General features: G+C 47.5%; 1 protein-coding gene across 5 annotated transcripts in view; it reads right to left on the bottom strand.

Moving 5' to 3' along the window:
• Positions 1-25,104, bottom strand: part of FRMD5 (FERM domain containing 5) — a 313,278-nt gene that overhangs the window by 28,837 nt on the left and 259,337 nt on the right. For all 5 annotated transcript variants that reach the window (XM_070477956.1, XM_070477954.1, XM_070477957.1 and 2 more), the window contains exons 2-4: positions 11,941-12,045; positions 7,737-7,779; positions 7,441-7,519 (exon numbers count right to left, since the gene is read on the bottom strand). In XM_070477956.1, coding sequence (XP_070334057.1) covers positions 7,441-7,519; positions 7,737-7,779; positions 11,941-12,045 — 227 coding nt within the window. The remainder of the gene's footprint in view (positions 1-7,440; positions 7,520-7,736; positions 7,780-11,940; positions 12,046-25,104) is intronic.

Raw genomic sequence — 25,104 nt, 5'->3', positions numbered from 1 at the left:
AAATTCCCTGATACTCCACATTTCCAGAGGTAGAACTTAATTTGCTCCATCTGAGTGTGGGTTGGACTCGGCAGCTTGCTTCAAACAAGCAGAATAAAGCAGAAGTGATAATGCCTGACATCTGAGACCAGGTCACAACATCCCTACAGCTTCCCCCTCATCGTCTCTTTCTCCTGGATCACTCATTCTGCTCCAGGACACTTAGGCAGTCCTACCGAAAGGTCCATGTGGTGAGGAACTGAGGCCTTCTGCCAACAGCTAGCAGTGAACTGAAGCTTTCTGCCAACGGCTGTGTGAGTACACCATGGTGGAAGTGAATCAGTCAAGACTTCAGATGACCACAGGCCTGGCCTATCTCTTGGCTTCAACCCCAAGAGAGACCCTGAGCTGGAGCCCCCTAGCTAAAATGCCCCTGAATCCCTGACCCACAGATACTCAGAGATGAGAAATACCTGTGATTTTAAGCTAAGTTTTGTGGCATTTTGTTAAACAGTCATGGATAACTACAGCATCCCCTACAGGAGTAATGGGAATATAGTGAAAAGTGAAACTCACTCTGTTGGGTCCAACCCTCTGCGACCCCGTGGACTATTCAGTCCATGAAATTCTCCAGGTCAGAATACTGGAGTAGGTAGCCCTTCCCTTCTCCAGGGGATCTTTCCAACTAGGGACCAGCTGAGCCACAAGGGAAGCCCTGGGAATAGAGTAAAATTCCCTTAAATTTCATTAGCTCGAACCAAAAAGAAATTAGGCTCTTCCCGGACAACTTGAGGTTTCCATTGCTTCTGTTTTCAGGCTGAAGAATAACACAGAGAATTCCATGCCCACTGGATCATGTGAAAATGCTCAAAAGAAAGCAGACCACAACTTCTAGGGTGAGGGGGGTCACCAATAGGTGACTCAGAGCCCGGGGCTTGGTGATTCAAGTAATTAAATAGAAACGGAGTAATCGTCATTCTCTTCCAAGCCCTGCTACTCAAAGTGTAGCCCATCTCACAGAGGTATCAGCAGCAGTTGGGAGCTTGTTGGAAACGGAGAATCAAGCACATGTGAGACCTAATCAATCAGTTTAATGAGATCCCCAGGTGATCTGGACATAGATTAAAACCTATGAAGCACTGTCCCTAGGAAATTCAAAAGCATCCTTCTAACCACATTAGGATGGATCACCCTCCTCAAACCAAAGGGAAAGTGACTACTGTAGTGTGGAAGTTAATAAGAATTCCCCTCCTCTTCCCACCGACCATATCCCCAATCGACCCAGTATTTGCCAAGGAAAACTGAAGGAAAATTACGTCATGCAGTAAATAGTAATTTTTGAAACTGAATCTAGCAAATCAACCCTGAATATTGGAAAGAGTGATGCTGAAGCTCCAATATTTTCGCCACCTGATGTAAAGAGCTGAGTCACTGGAAAAGACCTTGATGCTGGGAAAGATTGAGGGTAGGAGGAGAAGGGGGTGATGGAAGATGAGATGGTTGGATGGCATCACCGACTCAATGGACATGAGTATGAGCAAACTCCGGGAGATACTGAAGGACCAGGAAGGCTGGCGTGCTGCAGTCTATGGGGTCGCAAAGAGTCAGACATGAGTCAGACAAATCCAGTTTGTCTACACTCTGCTTCCCATGGCGGAATGTCACAAGATGTGTGGAAGGGAGGGGCTGGGCCTTTTCTTCCTCTCGCCCCTCCAGCCCCCACCTGCCACAGGCTTTGGGAGGACGTGGCAGCAAGCCTTTGGCCTCCTGCTCGTGGATCACTTCCTGGACCTGAGTTCACACATCACTCTGCCCACACCCCTCTGCTTGTCTGGGTCCAGCATTCAGGGACAGCACATACTGGACTGAAGAAGAGGTTTCAGAGGCCCTGGGCAGCGATCCTCAATGTGGTGGTGAGGAGAACATCCCCCGGGGTGGGGAGCATGTGAGTCTGGGTTTGAAAAGCCTTCTCCAGAGCTTCTTATTTGCTCCCTAAGGGGAATACACCCCTCCTCACAGTGAGAACCACAATCGGTGCAAGACAGGGGCCTCGGGTGAGCTGGAGAGGAAACGAGGCTTTCCACTGCAGGGCGGGCTTCCTTCAGCCTTCTGGAGGTAGATCAGCTACAGGGAGGTCAAGGGCAGGCCGTGGGAATACGGTCCAGTGATGGTGCGATCACAGGACGGGAGGGACAAGGGAGGGGCACGTCAGCATCCTAAAGAAGCACACCGCAGTCTTCAGAGGACGAGAAGAGACAAGCTCATGAAAGAAGCAAATGATGGCTCCACAGAACGGAGTTACCCGGGGGGGGGGGGTCCCCCTTCCTTTTCTGCCCCAGCGGCTTCCATCAAGCTTGGTGTTTTGTTCATTTGAGAAGGTAACCAATGACTCAGTGGGTCGGTCATGAAAATCCATCTCACATGACTCATAGCATCCTTACGCCTATCCCCAAGGTGCCATGACATGTTCTCCCCCGCCACACAAGGGCCTAAGGAAGACTGTCTCGTTGCCGGGGGCTCTGTCCTCAGGGTTGCTGTGCTGCTAGGCGAGGGGTCAGCCCGCTGGGCTGCCCAGACCAGCTCTTCACGACGAGCGGGCAGGCTGGGGTACCCAGGCTCGGAACCTCAGAGGAGGAGTCACAGAGCCTAATTCCCACATTTTAGAGCTGAGGAAACAGAAGCTTTTTCTACCTGATACTTTTTCTACCCCTGCGGTTAATTCAGTGAGCTACGGTTAGGGAGAGAAAGGTCCTAAATGAAGTCAGGGCAAATCCTCGTCATCAGAGAGAAATTCTCACTGGAAAAAGGAGCAATCAGCTTTAGATAAGGTTTAAGACAAAAAGGCTTGCTCTTTAGCACACGTTTTTGGTTGAACTCTGCCTCTCTCCTCTTTGCTTCAAAGAGGCTTTACCTCACCTCCAATTTTGTTTAGATGCCAGGCTGTCCTAAACGGATGGAGGACCGTGCAAAGGCAGATTGTGCGAGAGCCTAACAGATGACAGAGGAAAACTCAAGTGTTTCTGGAACACGTACGTCCAAGGTACTAGCATTGGCATTGTGATTTCTGACATCAGAGGGTAGGGATGAATCCAGAGATATTCCCACAATTAGAGGGTCTGAACTCTGGAAAGCACTGGTGGCCTCTGAAGAGTTTCTTCCAGAAGACCCTTTGGCCCCGTCTTCCTCTCTGCCCCTGGCTTCCTCTATTTTCTGCCCTCCTTTTCCCTGACTGTGATCAAGTTTAGTATGTCTTCCTCCCCAATACTAGACTGCGGGCTCCTTGGAATTAGAGATTCATGTTTCATTACCTTTAACATTCTTCTAGAGAGCCTGTGACTTCCATGGTGGCTCAGACCATAAGGCGTCTGCCTGCAATGCAGGGTCTTGGGTTTGCTCCCTGGCTTGGGAAGATCCCCTAGAGAAGGAAATGGCAACCCACTCCAGTATTCTTGCCTGGAAAATCCTGGGGACAGAGGAGCCTGGTGGGCTGCAGTCCGTGGGGTCAAAGAGTCGGACACGACTGAGCAACTTCACTTCCACTTTCAGAGAGCTGATACATCCTATGCCTCTTCTCCCTCCCTCCCACCCACCCATCCAGTTCGGAGCACACGCCTGTACCAGGCCCAGCCACAGCGGCTGGGAATACAGCAGAGAAACAGAGTCTTCCTTCTATGGAGCTTACATTCCAGTGGTTTACTCAGGTTTTCCTCCGTCATCCTTTAGATATGCTGTGTGCCGTTTAACATGTACTCTTTCATTTAATCCTCACAGCAACTCGATGAGGTGGTTACTGTGTGTAATCCCTGTCTCATACACGAGGAGAGGGAATGATCAGAGGCAGTGCTGCTTGCTTTGTCACATATCCAGCTAAAGAACGATCTGGGATTTGAACTCAGGTCTTCTTGATTCCTTCGCCCAGGACTGGCAAACTAAGCCTGCCACCAGGGCCCCCAGTGAGATGAAACAACATTTGATTGGAACACAGCCATGCTCATTCATGTATGTGTTGTCTATGGCTGGTTTTGCATGACAATGGCAGAACAGAGTAGTTGTGACAGGGACCATATGGCCTGCAAAGCCTAAAATACTTACTATCTGGCCTTTTCCGGAAAAAGTTTGCCAACCCATCTTAGCCTAAGCAAAGCTCCAGTGATATTCGCTGTTGGAATAAATTACCTATACATTTTATTAACATTTTTTTTTAAATGGCCTAAAAAAAAATTATTAACATTTTTTGAGCACCTGTTTAAAACATGTGTCGGGGCTCTTTGCTTCCTTGGAGGGTGGGGCCCAATTGGCACTCAGTTTCCTTCTATCGCTTGATCTTTCAACCAGTTCGAACACCTGCAGCCCGTTGTTAAAAGCTAAATCTGGTGCCTAATCCCCATTTTCTCTGCCTTGTCTCTAGCTCAGACAAGAAAATCTATTTATTACTTTAAAAAATGACAAAAGAGATTAATCAGGATTTGGCAACTAAATTTATCATCTGGGAAGAATCCAAGAGATAAATTGAAGCACAGTTCTTTACTCCCTACTTCATCCCTCCTCTCAGCCTGGCTTTATGGGGACAGCCGAGACGGCGGTGAAATTTAGGACCAATATTGCCTGGAAGAAACACAATGACAGCTAAATTAGTCTGGCAGGAAGGTGGGGTGCAGGGCTCTAAGCCAGGAGTGAACTGTGGGCATTGAATGAGGCGAGGGCAGGCACCCACTTAGATGCAGCTAAGCCCAGGCCTCCAAAGAACGCCTCAGGGAGCAGGACACAGACTCCAAAGCAGACCCAGGCGCCCTAAGAGCCACACTCCTGGCAACGCCTGGAAAAAATGTGCCCGAGGGAAGGGGGGCCGCTGAGGTGGAGAGCAGGGAGAAAACAGTAGAGCGTTGGTCCCCAACCTTTTTGGCAGCAGGAACTGGTTTCATGAAAGACAATTTTTCCATAGACCAGGGAAGGTGGGGGGTGATGGTTTCTGGATGATTCAAGCTATCACCTTTCTTATGCACTTTACTTCTATTATTATTACCTGAGCTCCACCTCAGATCATCAGGCATTAGATCCTGGAGGCTGGGGGCCCCTGTGGAGGACGGTGGGCATACATGTGTGTGGAGTGGGGTGGAGTTCACACTCTGGCCATCGTCTTTAAAGTCTGCTGACTTGGAGAGAAGCCTGACCCTGGCTTTCTCAGGCCTCAGCTGCTCAAGTGTCAGGACACTAGCTGGGACGGAAGAGGGGTGGGGATTATCACATCAACAAGGGAGCAAAGCCAGAACCTGTGGCCTGTGCGGAGCCCCTGGGGTCCACAGGCCATGTGACGGACCTGGCAGTGAACAGTGAGCCTTGGCTCAATGCCAGGCTCCCTGGGGGAGCATTAAGAAGTACAAGACCCCGTGTAGTGGTTAATCCTCCCGAAAAAGCTGTGAGGTACTATTGCCATCCTCATTTTATAAATAGGGAACCTGAAGGTCAGAGAAGTTAAGGATTTTATGCTCAAGGCCACACAGAAGTAACAGAACATGATCTGAGCCCCCAGGTCTCTGCTGCCTTTGGGGGGGGCACATCAGTATTATGCAGTGACACTTGCTTTAGAAGAGTCTATGGTTAAGCTCTCCTCCTAACGGCCGAGAGAACTGTGTATTTTTGTCCTTCAATCAAATCGGAAGGCCGTGTCTGCCGTGCTCTCGTGGGCAGCCCTCTGGGTTGTTAGACCAATCCCTCTCATCCTCTCCGATAGTCCAGGGAGGTGTGGACGAGGTGATCCTGATGCTGGGTGTTAGGAGGTGGGGAGTTGGGCTCTCAACAAAGATGTGTTAAACGTGCCCTGACACGTGGACAGGAGCGTGGTCTTCAGGGTTGGCCCTGGCCTCCTCACCTCTTTCCAGAGAGAAGGGGGGAAGGAGGGAGGTGAGGGAAGGGGGAGGGGAGAGCTACGGCAAACACTCTGGAAGTCATGAGCAGGGCGTGCGCAGGCACTGCAGCTGTGTCTGACCCCATGGACTGTAGCCCGCCAGGCCACTCTGCCCATGGGGTTCTCCAGGTAAGAATACTTGAGGGGTTGCCATTCCCTCCTCCAGAGGGATCTTCCCAACCCCGGGATCGAACACTCTTGCGTCCCCTGCCTTGGCAGGCAGGTTCTTTACCACTAGTGCCCCCTGGGCAGGGCAGGCCAGTGCTTTGCCAAAACTCTTCTCTGCTTAAGTGGTTAAACACCGTGGTTCTCCTCTCACTCCCCTGCCTAACGCTACAGGCTTGCTCCTGAATATGGATGAGCACGCCCACTTCCGTGTGGATGAGCAGGGCCTGCAGTCTGCAGGTGCCCAGTTCAGGGGCACGAGATCTGGTTCTAACTGCACAAGGCACTGTCCTCAGTGCTTTAGGCTGGGCGGGTTCAGGGTTTAGAAAAAGGTCTCAAGGCCTTAGAGGACCAGCAGTCTCTGCACTGGCAACGGCCTCGTCCAGTCTTTGCTGTCTCTAAGATTTTTTGGTTTTGTTTTTTGCTGCACTGCTCTGCATGTGGGATCTTAGTTCCCCAGCCAGGGATCGAACCCACGCCTCCTGCAGGGGACCACTTGGAAAGTCCCTGTTGTCTCTAAGACTTTAGGGGAGGGGTTAGAGCCGGCTGGCGGAGCCGTCTCCTCCTTGGCTCGAGGACTTCCTGGCATCACATCTTTACCGAGGGCTCTACCCTTTACAGGGAAACGTCAAGGTTTTGCTAATGTCAAAACCAGATCTTTCTAATATGAAAATTAAGAGTCCCAGTTCAGAGAGTGCCTGAACCTTTGAGGCAAGACTTTCAGAGTGAATTTGGCTCAGATGTACCAAGCCCTCGAGGAAGCGGTGTCTCTCCTGTTCACTGAACCTCTTGTAGCATGGCATGGGCACAGAGGTTTTTTTCTCATCCTCAAGTGGTGCTGGACGGGACATGGTTCCTGCCATGCAGCTGCCTGCCTTCTCTGCAACATGATCCCCATAATGAAGAGTTTATCACGAGCCTGGGCCATCAGCACCCTGGATGTCACCCACTTGAATTTAAAATCTTCAGTGTTTCCTGGCTTGTTTTTCAGTTTCTTGCTTTGCCATTTAGGCTGCTGGCGTCTATTTCAAGCCCCCCAATAAGCAGCAACACAGCCCTCTCCCAAAACATCCCTGGTGGCCACATCATCGGTGAGAGAAAAAAATGCTTTTGAGTAATTCATTATTCCAGTTACCTTTGCAGATGACCAGATTAAGATGAAGTATTCACACTTCTTGAAGGAAAGAACCTTAATTTGTTGCAGTTCTACTGAGGAGATGAGCAAAGAGAGCATGCGGAAGTGAAACGCAGAAGTAAGGCTATATTTAGGAAGAATTCTTGCCTAGCCGAGTTAGGAGCTTTCCAAACAGAGGACCTAGGAAGTTATAGCCCCTCTTTCCTATGCTTCCCAACAGGTCTTGGAGGCTGAGGGATGTAATAACCAGCCTTACCTGGTTATTTCTTCTTTCAGGGCCACAGGGTCTGCAGGGTAAAACTTCACACGGAAACACATGGTGAACGGAGGCTGGGCTGCAGAGGGAAAGAGGTGTCCATTAGCAAAGACCCTCCCCGGAAGACGACGGGACTCCCTGCCCCACTGGATGCACAGGACTCTGAAGATCCTCTCATGTTTAGGGCTGACTTCCGCTCAGAACAGAGGAAGGTTCCCAAGACACACTACAAGGGAGAGGTTTCCTCCCGCCCTCCCTGGGGGTGAGGCTTCCATCTTTTCATGGACAGTACTTACATCTCAACTGCTTCACCACAGACTTTGTAAACTCCAACCAATGCTGAAACAGAGAACACAGACCAAGAAAACCCTAATGAGAAGCAGTGGCAAATATATCTTGCGGTATTCGATTTAAATAGCTAGACAGATTGTAGCCCAGGGTGAAAGCGGCTCAGGAGCCTGTGATATGTAAGTTTGGAGAGTAGAGAGTGATAGGATTTTCTGAAATAAGCTCCCCACGGAACCAGCTGTGAAGGGGGGAAGAGTTCCAGCTTCAGATGCCATTTCTGGGGCTCCCTGGCAATGTTGCCTTCCAAGATGGGGCGCCAGAGTTCTGAGCCATGTTTCTGGTGTACTGATGGGCAGCAGTGAATGCTCGGATGTGTGCTGGGGACAGAACTCCACCTGGCTTGGGTAGCGAACGGCTCCCTTTAATGGGTTGTGTGTGTCTGTGTGATGTGGTGGGGTTGTGGGGAAGTGATGACACACAGAGGCTATTGGGAGCAGCTCTCAAAAGCACTGGCAGGTGGAATTTCATAAACGGTGAGAAGGCAGAGATTGGTGTGTGTTTCGTTTTTGTTTGAGCAACGCATTGCCAGCCCTCGTGTGAGGGAATACATACTCAGAATTCCTTGGCATCCAGGGATGTTTAAAATTTAAGTCTTGTAAGATACCCAACCACAACTAATGTAGTATCCTGTTTTCCCTGGATTTTCACAGAGGCTGGACACAGCAGCAACACATCTTTCTTCCCCCCACGGTACTTATGTTTGGGTGAGAAAGCAAGGAGATGGGTCTATATCAGTTTCCCACTTCTACATGGATGCCTTACAAAATGCATTATTGATGTTTGCTGCTTTTGTGCTAATCAGGAAACTTGAAAATTTGCAGAGAGCTGGAAGAGCTGATATTCGGGGCTTGATTATCTGGAAGGAGCTTAAAAGCACTGACCACAAGCTCTGGGAGGGCAGGAAACTCTGCCTGTTTCCCACTGTGTCACTGGTGACCAGCTCGGCATTCAACGTTCAACTGTTAAGATGGATGGAGGAGCTAGTCCTCACCTCTCTTTTCTGGTGACTTTCACTCAGTCCCGGTGAGCATCTTGGCAGAGTCCTCTCTCTGGCAGGAGAGCAGCCGGGGCCATGCAGACACATCCTGGCCTCCCTTGGTGCCCAGATCTCACCTTCTGGGCTGGGCCGCAGTTCGTGCAGTTAATGGACCCACTAAGAGCCAGCTCTCCCATCAGCTCCACGTGGATAATCTGAGCTGACACTAGGCTCTCTTGCTTCCCTCTGATCTGAGTTCCCACGGGGCTGGCAACTCATTATAGCCACTCAATGTGGTTAAGAGGTCCTTCTCACATTACACGGCCCACCGCAGCGTGGCTTCCCAGGGAAGGAAAGGCATGGGATGAAATTGCACGGAAATGACTGGGGTTCCAGACCGTGCCTGGGCAGGCGGAGGAGGCCGGCCGGTGCAGAGCACACCGGGATTGTGGACAGTGAGATGAACACAGCACATGTCTGGGGCTCAGAAGACAGAATGCCCGGGGCACTGGACCCATAGATTAAAATAAACAAAGGTAGATAGACTGTGGGCTGACCCGGTGGCCCAGATGGTAAAGAATCCCCCTGCAGTGCAGGAGTCCTGCGTTCGATCCCTGTGTCAGGAAGATCCCCTGGAGGAGGACATGGCAATCCACTCCAGTATTCATGCCTGGAGAATTCCATGGACAGAGGAGCCTGGTGGACTAACAGAGGGTCGCAAAGAGCCGGACACAACTGAGTGACTGACACAACAACACAACTAAGTGCAATGACAGATCCGTTACCAGCAGAAGGCAGAGAGGCTGAATGACAAGAGGCTATTCCTCTTGGCAATAGGTGGAGAGAAGAGTTTGTACTGGAGTGAGACTCCTGAAAGAAGTGAGGCTGGAGGAGACTCAGAGGGGTGGGCAGGCAGTGGAAAGCTTGTCTAAGAGACTTCAAGGGTCTGGTAGAAAAATCTTGAGAGCATCCCTCAAAATATGGTGAGGGCCAGGGTGACCTTTTGCAGCTGTCTGGCTAAATCCGGGCCCCAGAATCACTAGCAAATTCATAACACTGGCTTGGGGAGGGGGGTTAGGAGAAGAGTAAAAAGAAGGTTCAGAGACGGGAGCTTCCACCTGTATTTGGGTGAGTGGACCCGTGTGGTAGTCTTCAGATTCGGGGGCCTTGAAGGACAGGCTGAGATCAGGATGAGCCCAGGGCCTGAGGCACAACAGGGGACGGGGAGTGAGGGCAGCTCCTCCAAGCGTGGCCAGAGGAATCCCAGATCCCACAGAGACCCCTGCAGAGCAGGAAGTGACATCATGGATGTGAGGGCCAGGTTCTGCCTCCCTGGTGCTCAGGGAAAGAGGTCTAAGGGAGCCGGGGAGCTCACCTCCTCCAGCTCGAACATGATCAGTAGATCTAGAAGGACAGTTCTCTACTGGGCCGTTTCCTCACAATGCTCAAGGACCCTTGCAAGCCTCCTTGCTCTGCTTAAACCCTCAACAAAGGCACAGAATCAGGTCACTTTAGAGGTTATAGGGCAGGAATTTAGCAGGGAATCCCAGAAACCACACAGGCTCTGGCATCAGGCAGGTCCAAGCAGGAGACAGGCTTTGTCAATTGCCTTGGGCAAGTGAGGCAACCTGTGGGAGACTGTTCACTTGTCTGGAGAGTGGGTGGTCAACTGCCGGTACGCATCTCATTCATGGGAAGGATGCAATAACTTATGTGAAGCTCTCAGCTTCATGCATAACACCTCAGTGCTCAACATCCATCGGCTCAAAGGTCTAGGTGTGTGCCCAGCATGGAGCCTGGCACACGGCAGCCACTCCATCAAAGTTTATTTCTCCTTTTCCTTATTTTTCTCTGTCTCCTTTGGCTTTAAATCTCTGTAATCTCAACATACTCTATTATCCTCAAACACATTCTAAGTGAAAAACAATGGACAGGACACACTTCACCCTTGAACAGGATACATTTTACCCTTTTTTCTTCACACAACACTGTCTTTGGAAGGTGAAAAAGAACTGCAGGATTTGCAAGGGCCAAAAAGCCTGTATCAGTTAGGCTACATCTCTGTCCCGCCTGGAGAGGGTTGCTGTGGCACTCAGGTGAGGCACCTCCTAACCAGACCAAGGCGAGTGTGCCCATTTACCAGGGAAGGGGCAGGACAGCCTCAGCCTGTGCCCTGGGCTCTGGGGCTACCACACCAGCCCAGCCACTCTGCCTCTAACGGGGCAGCTTTGGGCAAATCTCTTCAGCTCTCATGCATATTAAAAAGCAGAGATGTCATTTTGCTGACAAAGGTCTGTATAGTCAGAGCTATGGTTTTTCCATTTGTCGTGTATGGATGTGACAGCTGGACCATAAAGAAGGCTGGACACCAAAGAATTGATGCTTTCAAACTGAGGTGCTGGAGAAGACTCCTGAGAGTCCCTTGGACAGCAAGAAGATCAAATCAGTCAATCCTAAAGGAAATGAGCCCTGAATATTCCCTGGAAGGACTGATGCTAAAGCTGAAGCTTCAATACTTTGGCCCTGTGATGCAAAGCGCTGACTCACTGGAAAAGACCCTGAAGCTGGGAAGGACTGAGGGCAAGAGGAGAAGAGTTGACAGAGGACAAGATGGTTGGATGGGGACTTCCCTGGTGGTCCAGTGGCTAAGGCTCCAGACTCCCAGTGCAGGGGGCCTGGGTTCAATCCCTGGTCAGGGAACTAGATCCTGCATGCTGCAACGAAGAAATCACATGCTGCGGTTAAAGATCCCATGTGCTACAACTAAGACCTGGCTCAGCCAAATAAATGAATAATTAAATTAAAAAAAAAAAAGATGGTTGGACATCATTGACTCAATGGACGTGAGTTTGAGCAGACTCCGGGAGATAGTGAAGAACAGGGAAGGCTGGTGTACTGCAGTCCAAGGGGTCGCAAAGAGTTGGACACAAATGAACAACTGAACAACAACAACTTCAGCTCTCCAGGTTGCCATTTCAGTGTCTGACAATCGATGGACCAGGGGAGCTCTGCTGCAGGGTGTTCCAGGTCTCACAACATGATCTGAAGAGATGACACCCAACTGCAGGGTCCAGTTGCTCCCCTGACTCCTGAGGCTAAGCTCTGAACATGAATGACAAGGCCTCAAGCTTACCGACTGACCCTCTCCCCCATCCATGCTTTGAATATGGACTTACCCGCTGCTTATCAGGGTCCACAAAGCGGATCCCAAAATAGTCTTTCTCCAGTAGATTCAGGTGGTGGCAGAGCAGGTCAAACAGGTATTGGCCTTTGGCATCTCTCTGCAAAGAAAGCAAGCTCCACTGAGAAACGGAGTGTAACTGTGTTTTGATGGTCATTAAAGGTCACAAGTGACAGTTGCGTGAGGATGTGAAAGGGATACATGTCCGTAACAGTGTTCTCCACGTTGTGATGGATTCTTGGGAATTCTGAAGCTTTTAGCACCTGGAAGGAGCTCAAGAACCCTTCATTCCACAAAGATGTCAGAGAAGGCAGACAGAGTCAGGTAGGCCCAGTCCCCTCCTCAAATGCACACAGCTTTCCTTGAGACTGTTGGGTGGAACATGCCAAGTCTAGCTTGTCTCCATCCCCATCACCAACCCCACAGATGAAGCCATCACCGTCTCTCACTGGGGACCCGGCCAGAGCCTTCTAGCTGGTCCTCTGCTTCTGGGCTCTCCCTCACTCCACACGGCGGCCAGGGTGACCACCATTTAGACAAACTTTTTTTTTTTTAACTGAATAAATAATGCAGGCACACAGTAAGATATTCAACCATACAAAAGCATATACTATGAAGAGTAAGTCTCCCTTGGACGTCACTCACCCTGTGCTGCAGTTCCCAACCTCAGGAGCAACCCCTTACCAGCTTCTTGGGTATCTCTTTTCTTTTTTTTTTTTTTTGTTTTGACTTTTTTCTTTTTAATTTGAAGAGGGTTATCTGGAAGAGAAGCGTGATGAAGAAACTAAGACAGAAGTAAAGAAAACTTAGTGAAAAATCACTAAGTCACGTTTCTCAACTTTTCCACCATGAAGATCCTTAAGATGTATTTTTCAAACATTTTCAACTATAACACTTAGTTTAGAACATTTTATACTGCAAGCCAACACATGTATGCATATGTACATGAATCTGTGTATATGTCACATACACGTGTACATGTGTTATGTATATACACACATAATTAAAACAACATTCACAAAATGCTCTCCTTACTACGCAAGATGTAGGTTGATATTTTAAGTGCTATCTATGACTTCACTAAGGTAATTTCAGAACCTCTCCTGAGTTGTGACCTACAATTTGAAATACACTGTTAGAAGTTCTCTTCCCAAAAGTTCATCTCAAACTTGGATCTTCTTCTTCTTTTCTTGTGTATCTTTAACGTGGTTATATTTTATACCCAGGCAAGCCTATATATACATATACATCTTCTCTTTTTAAAAAAATCAGCGGCATATTTTATACTGTATTCTGTTCCTTGGGATTTTTCCCCACGTAGGGTAGGGTCTCTTGTGACTCTTCCTGTAACAGCACATATACACACGCCTCACAGTTTTCAACTGCAGTGAGCACATTGTGATCTTTAATTACATTATCGCTCCTGCACAACGCTGTCAGCAAGGGGCTTGTCTTGCTCTCAGAACAAAATCCAAACTCTGACCGTGGCCTCAAGGCCCTGCATAAGCTAGTTCCGGCTTCCTCTCTGAACTCCCCCAAACAATTCTCCCTCCTCTCTGGCCACAGTCTCTCTGCTCCTGAGCATGCCGAGGCTCTTCTGCATCTTTGCGTCCTCTCTGCCTAGGATGCCCTCCCTCCACTCCTCATCTCCCTGAGGTCTCAGCTCACATGTCTCTGGTGCAGAGAAGTCTTTCCCCTATAGAATGACCCCTCCTCGTCTCTTTGTAGGTCGTTTATTTATCCTGTTTATTTCCTTCATGGCACTGACCACAGTCTGTCAGTGTATTGTTCATTATTTGTTTCCTGATTTATCATCTGCTCCCTTTCTAGACTACAGTTTTCTTTCTTTTTTTTAGTTCTACCACTTTATTGCTACCAACCCATCTCCCTCCACCCTCGTGCACACATGCTCAGTCATGTAACCCCATGGACTGCAGCCCGCCAGGCTCCTCTGTCCATGGACTTTTCCAGGCAAGAATACTGGAGTGGGTTGCCATTTCCTTCTCCTAGACTACAGTTTTCATGAGGGCAGAAGCTATCCCCCAGAATCCAGCACAGGGCTTGGCATATGGCAGGGACGTCCTCAATGCTTATTTGCTGAATCAGTGAATAGCAGGTGGAGGGGTGGCCAGAAGGTTTTACAGACTGTCAGGAAATTCGGTCCCTCACTTCTAAACCCATAACCTTCTCCTTCAGGGACCTGCCTGGAATGGGCTGGGAGGAGAATGACTTGCAGGTAAGTGTCAGGACAGCGGGAGCTCTGCAAGTCAGCGTTTCTGGGCCTCTCCCCAGCAGTCTCTGCAGCTCAGCCAAGATGCTCGTCTCTGGTGGATCTGCGTTTAGTGCTGCATCAAAATCAAGGTGGTCTTGTAAGATCCGAACCATATCACCTGGGACAAGGCCCAAGGCCATGGGGCGTTATGACAGGGCCTGGTCCTACTCTAAGAATGTGCAGATCTTTGAGACCTCTTCAGAAGATTTACCCCTCAGAGACTTCCCTGATGGTCCTATGGCTAAGACTCCATGTTCCCAATGCATGGGGACGAGGTTCAATTCCTAGTCGGGGAACTAGATTCCACACGCTGCAACTAAGAGTTTGCATGCTGCATCTAAGACCCGGTACAGCCAAATAAATAAAAATACATTAAAAAAATATAAAAGAAAATAGTTTACCCCTCATTATTTCCCTTCTGCCAGCTCACCTGATACTTTTCAAAAAGAACTAGGGCAGGATAATAGATCTCTCAGCGTGTATATTAAGAAGCTTATCCTTGCAGGATTGGAAGGATGAGCGAGGGGCAGCTCAACAAGGGAAGGCGGTGTCACGTGGGCACCTCTCCCTCCTCTTCTGCAGCCTTGCACTCCCTCTCACGACACAACCCCGAGGCAGCGGTCCCCATTCTTACACCCTTGGGTCTCCCACCAGAAAAAGCTACTCTCACGACAGAGCCTTGTCGTGAATCACCCTGGAACTTCAGCGTGACGGGCCATAAAACCAGGTCTTTCAAAGGACTCTAAGAACAATCGTCATTGTAGGCAGGGCTGTCAACTCTTTCCTTACTGATCGACCGGAGGGTGAGAGGAGCTTAAACTCATTTTTAAACGGAGGAAATAGGCTTAACCCTATCTCAAGCAGCATGTCATGTACTTATTCTCTCTCTCAAAGCAATTGAAATGGAAGAGACTAAGAGACAGCGCATATTATGAACATTTTTCTCTACCAATTTTCCTTTGTACCAAGCTGGCTACTACACTGTGATCAGCTGGGGGTGAGGTTTCTTTTTTTTTTTAATCAAAGTATAGTTGATTTATAAGATTATGTCAGTTTCAGGTGAACAGCAGAGTGATTCAGCATTTTGGCAGGTTATACCTCATGATAGGTGATTACAAGGTAATGGGTGTAATTCTCTGTATGATATAGTATATCCCTGTCGCTTACCTATTTTATATATGGTGGTGGTTTAGTCGCTAAGTCGTGTCTGAGTCTTGCGACCCCATGGGCTGTAGCCTGCCAGGCTCCATTGTCCATGGGAATTCTCCAGGCAAGAATGCTGGAGTGGGTTGCTGTTTCCTTCTCCAGGGGATCTTCCTGACCCAAGAATTGAACCAGGGTCTCCTGCATTGCAGGCGGATTCTTTACCAACTGAGCTATGAGGGAAGCCCTATAGTCATCTGTTAATCCGACACCCCTAATTTGTCTATCCTGGGGTGAGATTTTTAGATTGATTATTTATTTATTTATTTTGTGCTGGGTCGTCGTTGCTGCGCTTGGGCTTTCTCTAGTTGCAGGCTTCTCTTGCTGTGGAGCTGGGCTCCAGGGTGTGTGGGCTCAGCAGTCGTGGTGGACAGGCTTAGTTGGCCCTCGGCGTGTGGGATCTTCCTGGACCAGGGATGGAACCTGTGCCTTCTGCACTGGCAGGCGGATTCTTAACTTCCCTGGCCAGGGAAGTGCCCTGGGGGCAGTTTTAATAGCTGAGGAAGTTGGCTTTCTTGCACACAACAACCATACTAGCAGGAGCCTGAGGCAGCCATGGGGAAATTGTGCTTCTGTGATAGAAATCACACAGACTTTTAAATAAGAACTACGTCTTCTATAAAAACAACTTAGTCTCACAAGTTGGTGGCTCAAATACACTTGCATGGCTCTTAGCAGGTAAGAACATTAAGTTCGGGAGATCCAGCCTTGGAGTTGCACTTCACAGGAAGGAAAAGGAAGCACTGGATTTTCTCCAGGTAGTCACAAAAACCAACAACAATATCAGCCACACATGTACATCCCTGTATCAGTACAAAAGGGTCTTTTCCTATTTCCCAGCATCTGGTGAAAACCCTGCTCCCCAGCATGAAGTGAGAGTTCTCTCAGGTTCCTGCCTACCCTACCTGTGGTGGACGCATGGTTTTGAGCTGCTCGTGGAGACTAATGAAGACAGGCATCTTCCTTGCTGTGTCTCCAAGGCTGGAGGGAAGGAGGGGAGGGAGGCGTGGGCAGAGCTCTTCCTTAGAGCAGAATCCCATGGAGTTTAAATTCCCAGCAGAAACACAAAGGCGGTGCTAGGGCACCCGCCACGCAGACTTGCAGTCACCCTCCCTTGGAGCACCTGGCCTGTGGCTGGTGGCCGGGCCTCAGGCAGCCTTTGGGGGAAGTCACATTCATGGGGACCTCGTGGTGAGTCCCCACAACAGGCCTCTGGCAGGGCCTAGCGTTTGGAGATTGAAAACTTCCTGGCCTGCACTTACAGATGCCCGATGTGTCCTAGGAGTCCCTCTCCGCGGTCTCCCCGCCTTAAGCCGGGGGCTTTCCGTACTATTCTCTGGCAGCCAGCCTTCTCCTCTGGTGGGATGGCAAAGCCCAGTGAGCCCACCTCCTTCCCCCTTGGCCGCCGTCGCCCTGGCGCTCTGTGCTGGATGTTGTGCCATTGATTACACTGGGGAAACAGGCGCTCACGCTGACAGGTGATTACTGTTTAGTCACAGAATCGGGGCTCCAAGCCCGAGGCCGTTTATCTTCGGGACAAGCGAGCAGAGGCAGAGCGCCTGAATCCAGCTAAATCTCGGAGGTTATTCTCCTCACAAGGACATGAGTAAGGGCAAAACAGCGTATGCAGCACCCATCTAAGACATAAATTTACATTTTATGAACCACAGTAGTACCTGCACACATATTTAAAAATGGTAGTGCATAGACAGGCAACCTCTTAATTCTGTCTAGACGGTGTCCAGAATGATGCATGAGCCCCTCAGATCCGTTCTGCAACTCTGAGGTCTGGAGAATTCATACTCGTGCGCCTTCCTGGAGTGCCTGGTCTGGTTCTCCATGGTTTGTCTATTCTCCAGTGAAAGCATTGAGGCAGGAGGCAGGCCTGGGCCAGCGACCTAAACTATTCAAGGTTAATCGCATTTTCTGCCTTACAATCAATACCCCTGGGCAGGAGAACAGCTTTTTTTTTTTTAAAGCCATCACAGGGTCGATCCCAGGGACTTTGGCCTGGTGCACCCTGATCAGAGGGGCTAACATGTAGAAAGCCCCCTATTCACTGGGCCTCACCCTGTGCAATCCCACTTATCCAGAAGGCAGGCAGACTGTAAGTGCCAACTACCTGAGTCATGAAGAGGGCAAGAGACACCACACCTTCCTCAGATCCTGGGTCCCAGGCAGTTAAGGGGACGATATAGTATATATATGCCATGGCTTCAGGGCCCTTTGAGAAGGTAGAGGGGAGATGGAGGGTTGCGGGAGGTGGCACCAGCTCCCCTGTCCCCAAAACACAAGAGTCCAGGGGTGTGGAAAGGCCATGCCAGGATGGAGGGAGCACGAGTGGAATGAGTTGTTCTTGGGGGTCTCAGAGGGATGAGGCATCGGGGTGGGAGGAAACCCCAGCCTCTGTTCTGGCCTAACTTTACATTCCTTGTGGGCCCAAGACTGGCTTTCTCATCCGTGTCCTCCAAGGGCATGCGGGTGCCGCCAGCTGCCGCGTTCAGGAGCAGATGCTGAAAGTACTTTAATGTCACGGGGGGACAGTCACGTTAGCTCATCTTCTCAGGGCCAGGGCATGAGCACGCGGAGCCGAGCAGTGTGAATCAATTCCTGCGGTGTCGTTCTGCCCTGGTGTTTGCACACTACAGCGGCCGGGCCTTCTGGGGCACAGACACGACCAGCAGGGCCCTGGATTGCTTCACCGCTGCACTTTCCATTTCCATTTTCTTTGAAGGGCCAGAACTCCTGCCAAGCTCTGGGCCCAGGAGCCCACTTTTCTTGCTTAGTTGTAAACCAACAAAATCTGTCCAGGAACTGCTGAGGCTGCAGTTAAGACAAGCAGCTGGCCTGCTCTGGGAGGAGATGGGTGGTGGAGGGGTGGATGTTCAACTCCATGGAGAAATGCCGGGCAGCTCAGGGCAGGGCCGGAGAGGAGCCCTCGCTCCCGACTCTCAGCGGAGACAGACTCCAGGGCTTGGCAGCAAGGCTGGGGCCCGTGCAGGCACTTGGTATCTAGACTGTAGCACCAGGAGGTCCCAGCACCACCCTGGGACCAGTGGCCATGTGGCTCCTTGGGGGAGAAACCGGGGCCTAAGAAGGGAAGTCGGAGTTCAGATGGAGAAAGGAACGGCACGCACCCGGACTCCTGCAGCCACCTGCCCGGCTAGTCCTTAATAAACGCAGCATCTTCTTGAACCAACAGCCCGCCCCTCCCCACTCTACAGGCAGACTGAGAGAGTCGGGGTGCTTTCCATGATGCAAAGAGCTATCTGTAGGTTCTGATGCCGGGCGTGGAGCCTCAGGGAGCCCCGCTGGCCGTCCTGGCTCGGGCCAGCTCGGCGCCACGTGGTGTGGTGGGCAGAGGACGTGCATGCAGGGCAGGGAAAACACATTCCATCTGCAACACGGAGGTCCCCGTGCCCAAGTCAGCGTCACGGAAGGGAGGGCAACGCGTTCTGTCAGCACACATGGCCCAAGCCTGACTCCACAGGGGCGATTAAGATCCTCTGAGCAGACCCCTCAAAGCGGCTGTCAGACAGCTCGTAAGAGCAGGGCAAAGGAGCGGGCGAGACTTATTGAGTCATCAGTGATGATGCTTTCACAGTCAAGGCGCCCCTGCTCCTGTGTGGACTCCTTGTACTTGGGGAAGTTACCAGAAAGAAAGGGAAAAAAAAAATCTGAGCTGAGCCTGAAGAAGAGCAAGCGTGTCCATCTTCCCTACGCTGAGGCCACCTTTATAAGTAAAGTGACTCTTAGAAGTGTCATTGTTTCTTGCTGCTGACTGAATAAGTTTCAGTTGTATTTTTCCAGCCAGTATTGAATATCTCAGTGGACTAGTCATGTCACAGCTGTAGAACTACGAAAACTCAGCCAAGCTTGTTAGGGGGAAAAAAAAACAACAACTCAGCATTATGTGTGAAGCTCATATTCTCTCTTTCTTACACACACACATCCTCTCATAAAACTATGCCTTCTATACAACATTATGTCAGAAGTCAGGTAATTTGTAAGGAAAGCCCAGCATTTGGTGGGCAAATAAACACTCCCTTGGAATGTAAACTGGTACAGCCACTATGGAAAAGAGTACAGAAATTCTTCAAAAACTAAAAATAGGGTCTTTCTTGTTGGTCCAGTGGTTAAGAATTCACCTTGCGAGGCAGGGGACATGGGTTTGAGAAACTTAGCCCGCAGGCCACAACTACTGAAGCCCATGTACCGTAACCGGAGTCTGTGCACAGAAGTGAAAGATCCTGCACACTGCAACTAAGACCCAACACAGCCAAATACATAAATTAACTTAAAAAACTTAAAAAGACTAAAAGTAGAGCTGCCATGGGATCTAGCAATCCCACTCCTGGGCATATATCTGTACATATATCTTTACCGTCAAAAGACAGTAAAGAATCTGCCTGCAATGCTGGAGATCTGAGTTTGATCCCTGGGTTGGGAAGATCTCCTGGAGGAGGGCATGGCAACCCGCTCCAGTATTCTTGCTTGCAGGAGAATCCCCAAGGACAGAGGGACCTGGTGGGCTACAGTCCCTGGGGTCGCAAAGAGTTGGACACGACTGAGCGACGAGGCACACATAATTCAAGAAGATAACATGCACCCCTACACTCACAGCAGCACTATTCAAAACAGTCAAGACATGGAAACAAGCTAAAAAAGTCTGTTGACCCATGAATGGGTAAAGAGAGAGGACAGGCTACACACACACACAAGGGAATACTACCCGGGCATAAAAGGGGGAAATTCTGCCATTTACAGCTACATGGATAGATCTAGACATGATCATATTAAGTGCGGTCAGAAAGAGAAAGACAAATACCATACGATATCACTTTTATGTGAACTCTAAAACGTGGCACAAATGAACTTATCTGTGAAACACAGACAGACTCACAGAGAGAACAGACTCGTGGGTGCCAAGGTGGAGGGGGGAGGGGGAATGGACTGGGAGTTTGTGATTAGCAGATGCAAACTATTATACACAGAATGGATGGACACCAGGGTCCTACTGTATAGCACAGGGAACTCTATTCAATATCTTGTGATAAGCCATAATGGAAAATAATATTAATAAGAATGTATATGTGCATAACTGAATCACTATGCTATATAGCAGCAATTAGCACAACATTGTAAATCAACTACTTCAATAAAACAAATTACTTAAAAAAAAAAACAGACATCCCCTTGCACCCAACGCTAAAGACAGTAAACTGACAATACATTTTATTGTCTTTTTTTTTTCCCCAAAGGACAAATGCACATGCTATTTGTCAAGCCCAGGGATTTCTGGGGTTAAGGGGAGTGGCCTGTGTGGCCAGGGTCAGGAGCGCCGTGTCAAGCTCAGCATCCTCACTGGTTCTCATAATCCTGCAGCTTTTCCCTCAGCCTCTCTGACCCTCAGCAGGGAACTGTTTACTGGCCACTACCAACAAACGTGGTAGTGGGGCACATCCCATGATGAAAGAGGCCAGGATTTCTAAGTCCTGGTACAGTCTCCTTTTCAATTATCCTATCAGGTCACTTGTATTCCCTTGGAGTTGAGGTGGAGGCAAAGAGAGAAGAGAGGGGAAGGGCCCTGGGAAGGTTCACTGAGGATGAGCCCTGGGCTTGGAGCCAAAGCCCTGCTCTGGCACTCCTCAGCTTGTGACCTCGGACCTGTCCCTTAATCTGTCTGAGCTTCTGTTTCTTTAGCTACAAAACAAGGTTAACACTACATCTCTCAAAGGATTACTACGAGGATCAAAACCAGAGACGTAACAGGCATAAGGACCCTGTGCATTTTTCCGACTAACTTCCTCTGCCTCCTGTAACCTCTTCTTCCTTTATGCTGAGTGGACTTGCACATGACAAGGCCTTAGTGACGAGGCTATGTTCTCCCTGGACAAGAACACTCAGGTGGGGCCTGGCTACATGTCCACCTTTGCAGCACCCCTGAGCTTGTGGGGATGGCCACCACTTTGGAAATGTTCTCCATGGGGCTCTCAAGGCACAGATTTGCATCTTGTCCTTATCCCAAAGTTATTTTTCCCAGACAAGGTCAGAAGCAGAAAATATCAAATATATGAAATTAACTCAAACCCTTTGGAGGCTTGGCAGAACAAATAAAACTCAAAGTTAGTAGAAGGAAAGAAATCATAAAGATCAGAATAGAAAGAAAGTAGAGATGAAGAAAACAATAGAATGGATCAATGAAACTAAAATCTGGTTCTTAAAAAAGATAAACAAAATTGATAAACCTTTAGCCAGACTCATCAAGAAAAAAGAGAGAGGGCTCAAATCAAGAAAATTATAAACAAAAAAGGAGAAGTTACAAGGGACAGCACAGAAATACAAAAGATCATAAGAGACTACTACAAGCAACTATAGGCCAATAAAATGGACAACCTAGAAGAAATGCACAAATTCTTAGGAAGGTACAAACTTTAAAGACTAAAGCAGGAAGAAATAGCAAATATGAACATTCCAATTACAAGTACTAAAATTGAAACTGTGATTAAAAAACTCCCCCAAAAAACAAAAGTCCAGGACCAGATGGCTTCACAGATGAGTTCTATCAAATATTTAGAGAAGAGTTAACATCTATCCTTATGAAGGCCTTCCAAAAAATTGCCAAGGAAGGAACATTTCCAGGCTCATTCTTTGAGGCCACCGTTACTCTGATACCAAAACAAAAGATATCACAAAAAAGAAAATTATAGGCTAATATCACTGATGAAAACAGATATAAAAATCTTTAACAAAATACTAGCAAACCAAATTCAACAACACATTTAAAGGATCATAAACCATGATCAAGTGGGATTTATTTCAAGGATGCAAGGACTCTTTAATATATGCAAATTAATCAATGAGATACACTACATTAACCAACTGAAGAATAAAAACCATACGATCATCTAATATAGATGCAGAAAAAGCTTCTGATAAAATTCAGCATCCATTTATGTTAAAAAGTCTCCAGAAAGTGGGCATAGAAGTTTCTCCAGAAACCTACCACAACATAATAAAAGCCATATACAACAAACTGACAGCTAACATTCTCAACGGTGAAAAACTTAAAGTATTTCCTCTAAGTTTAGGAATAAGACAAGGGTGCTCATTTTCACCACTTTTATTCAACATAGTTTTGAAAGTCCTAGCCATGGCAATCAGAGAAGAATAAAAAAGAAATAAAAGGAATCCAAATTGGAAAAGAAGTAAAACTACCAACTATTTGCAGATGACATGATACTGTACATAGAAAATCCTAAAGACATGACCAGAAAACTACTAGAACTCATCAATGAATTCAGTAAAGTTGCAGGATACAAAATTAATACATAGAAATCTCTGATACTCCTATACACTGACAGTGAAAGATCAGAAAGAGAAATCAAGGAAATAATTCCATTTACTATTGCATCAAAAAGAATAAAACACCCAGAAATAAACCTAAGGAAGCAAAAGACCTGTATGCAGAAACTATAAGATGCTGATGAAAGAAATAAAAGATGATACAAACAGATAGAGAGCTATACCATGTTTTTGAATTGGAAGAATCAATATTGTCAAAATGACTGTACTACCCAAAGTAATACATAGATTCAATGTATTGTCTATCAAATTAACAATGGCATTTTTCACAGAATTAGAACAAAACATTTTACAATTTGTATGGAAACACAAAAGACTCCGAACAGCCAAAGCAATCTTAAGAAAGAAAAAAATGAAGCTGGAGGAATCAGGATTCCTGACTTCAGACTATACTATAAAACTACAGTGATCAGAACAGTTTGGTACTGGCACAAAAACAGAAATATAGATCAATGGAATAGACAGACAGTCCGGAGATAAACCCACATACCTATGGTCAACTAATCTATGACAAACGAGGCAAGAATATACAGTCTCTTCAATAAGTGGTGCTGGGAAAACTGGACAGCTACATGTAAAAAATGAAAATTAGAACACTAACTCCATATACACAAAAAATTCAAAATGGATTAAAGACCTAAATGTAAGGCCAGACACTATAAAACTCTTAAAGGAAAACATAGGCAGAACATTCTCTGACACAATTTTGCAGCAGTATCTTTTTTGATCCACTGCCTAATGAAAATAAAAACAAAAATAAACACATGGGACCTAATTAAACTTAAAAGTTTTTGCACAGCAAAGAAAACCATAATCAAAATGAAAAGACAACCCAAAGAAGAGGAGAAATATTTGCAAACGAAGTGACCAAGGGATTAATATCCAAAACATACTAACAGCTCATGCAGCTCAATATCAAAAAAACAAACAACTCAAGCAAAAATCTCTGGGGAAGGTGAAAGAGGAGAGTGAAAACGCTGGCTTAAAACTCAATATTAAAAAAACTAAGATCATGGCATCTGGTCCCATCACTCCATGGCAAATAGATGGGGAAAAAAATGGAAACAATGACAGATTTTATTTTCTTGGGCTCCAAAATCACTGCAGATGGTTACTGCAGCCATGGAATTAAAAGATACTTGCTCCATGAAGAAAAGCTATGACCAACCTAGACAGCATATTAAAAAGCAGAGATGTTACTTTGCCAACAAAGGTCCGTATAGTCAAAGCTATGATTTTTCCAGTAGTCACATATGGATATGAGATTTAGACCATAAAGTAGGCTGAGCACCGAAATATTGATGCTTTCTAACCATGGTGCTGGAGAAAACTCTTGAGAGAGCCCTGGACAGCAAGGAGATCAAACCAGTCAATCCTAAGTTATTCACTGGAAGGACTGATACTGAAGCTGAAGCTCCCCATACTTTAGCCACCTGATATGAAGAGCTGATTCATTGAAAAAGACCCTGATGCTGCGAAAGACTGAGGAAAGAAGGAGAAGGGGGCAACAGAGGATGAGATGTTTGGATGGCCTCACTGAATTATTGGATGTGAGCTGGAGCAAACTCTGGGAGATAATGAAGGACAGGGAAGTCTGGCATGCTGCAGTCCATGGGGTCCCAAAGAGTCAGACACAACTCAGTGACTGAATAATAACAAAAAGTAGGTAGAAGGTCTAAATAGATATTTCTCCAAAGACCACTCAGATGGCCAAAAAACACATGAAAAATGCTCAATAATTGCTGATTATTAGAGAAATGCAAATCAAAACTACAATAAGGTATTACTTCACACCTGTCAGAAGGGCAAAAAAACCTACAAACAATAAACGCTGGAGAGGGTGTAGAGAAAAGGGAACCCTCCTACACTGTTTGTGGGAATGTAAATTGATACAACCATTATGGAGAACAGTATGGAGGTTCCTTAAAATCTAAATATAGAACTACCATATGATCACAGTCCTACTCCTGAGCATATATCCAGAGAAAACCATAGTTTAAAAAGATACATGCACCCCAATGTTCACTGAAGAACTGTTTTCAATAGCCAAGACATAGAAGCAACCTACATGTCCACTGACAGAGGAGTGGCTAAAGAAGATGTGGTACATATATACAATGGAATATTACTCAGTCATAAAAAAGAACATAATGCCATTTGTAGCAACATGAATGGACCTAGGGATTCTCATACTGAGTGAAGTAAGACATATAGAGAAAGACAAATATCATATGATATTGCTTATATGTGGGATCTAAAAAACAATGGTACAGATGAACTTATTTACAAAAGAGAAATCAAGTCACAGATGTGGAAAAC

This window comes from Odocoileus virginianus, chromosome 16 (genome assembly GCF_023699985.2).
Source record: "Odocoileus virginianus isolate 20LAN1187 ecotype Illinois chromosome 16, Ovbor_1.2, whole genome shotgun sequence".
Taxonomy (NCBI): domain Eukaryota; kingdom Metazoa; phylum Chordata; class Mammalia; order Artiodactyla; family Cervidae; genus Odocoileus; species Odocoileus virginianus.
The sequence above is the reverse complement of the archived record's forward strand: the minus strand, read 5'-3'. Positions and strand labels throughout refer to the sequence as shown.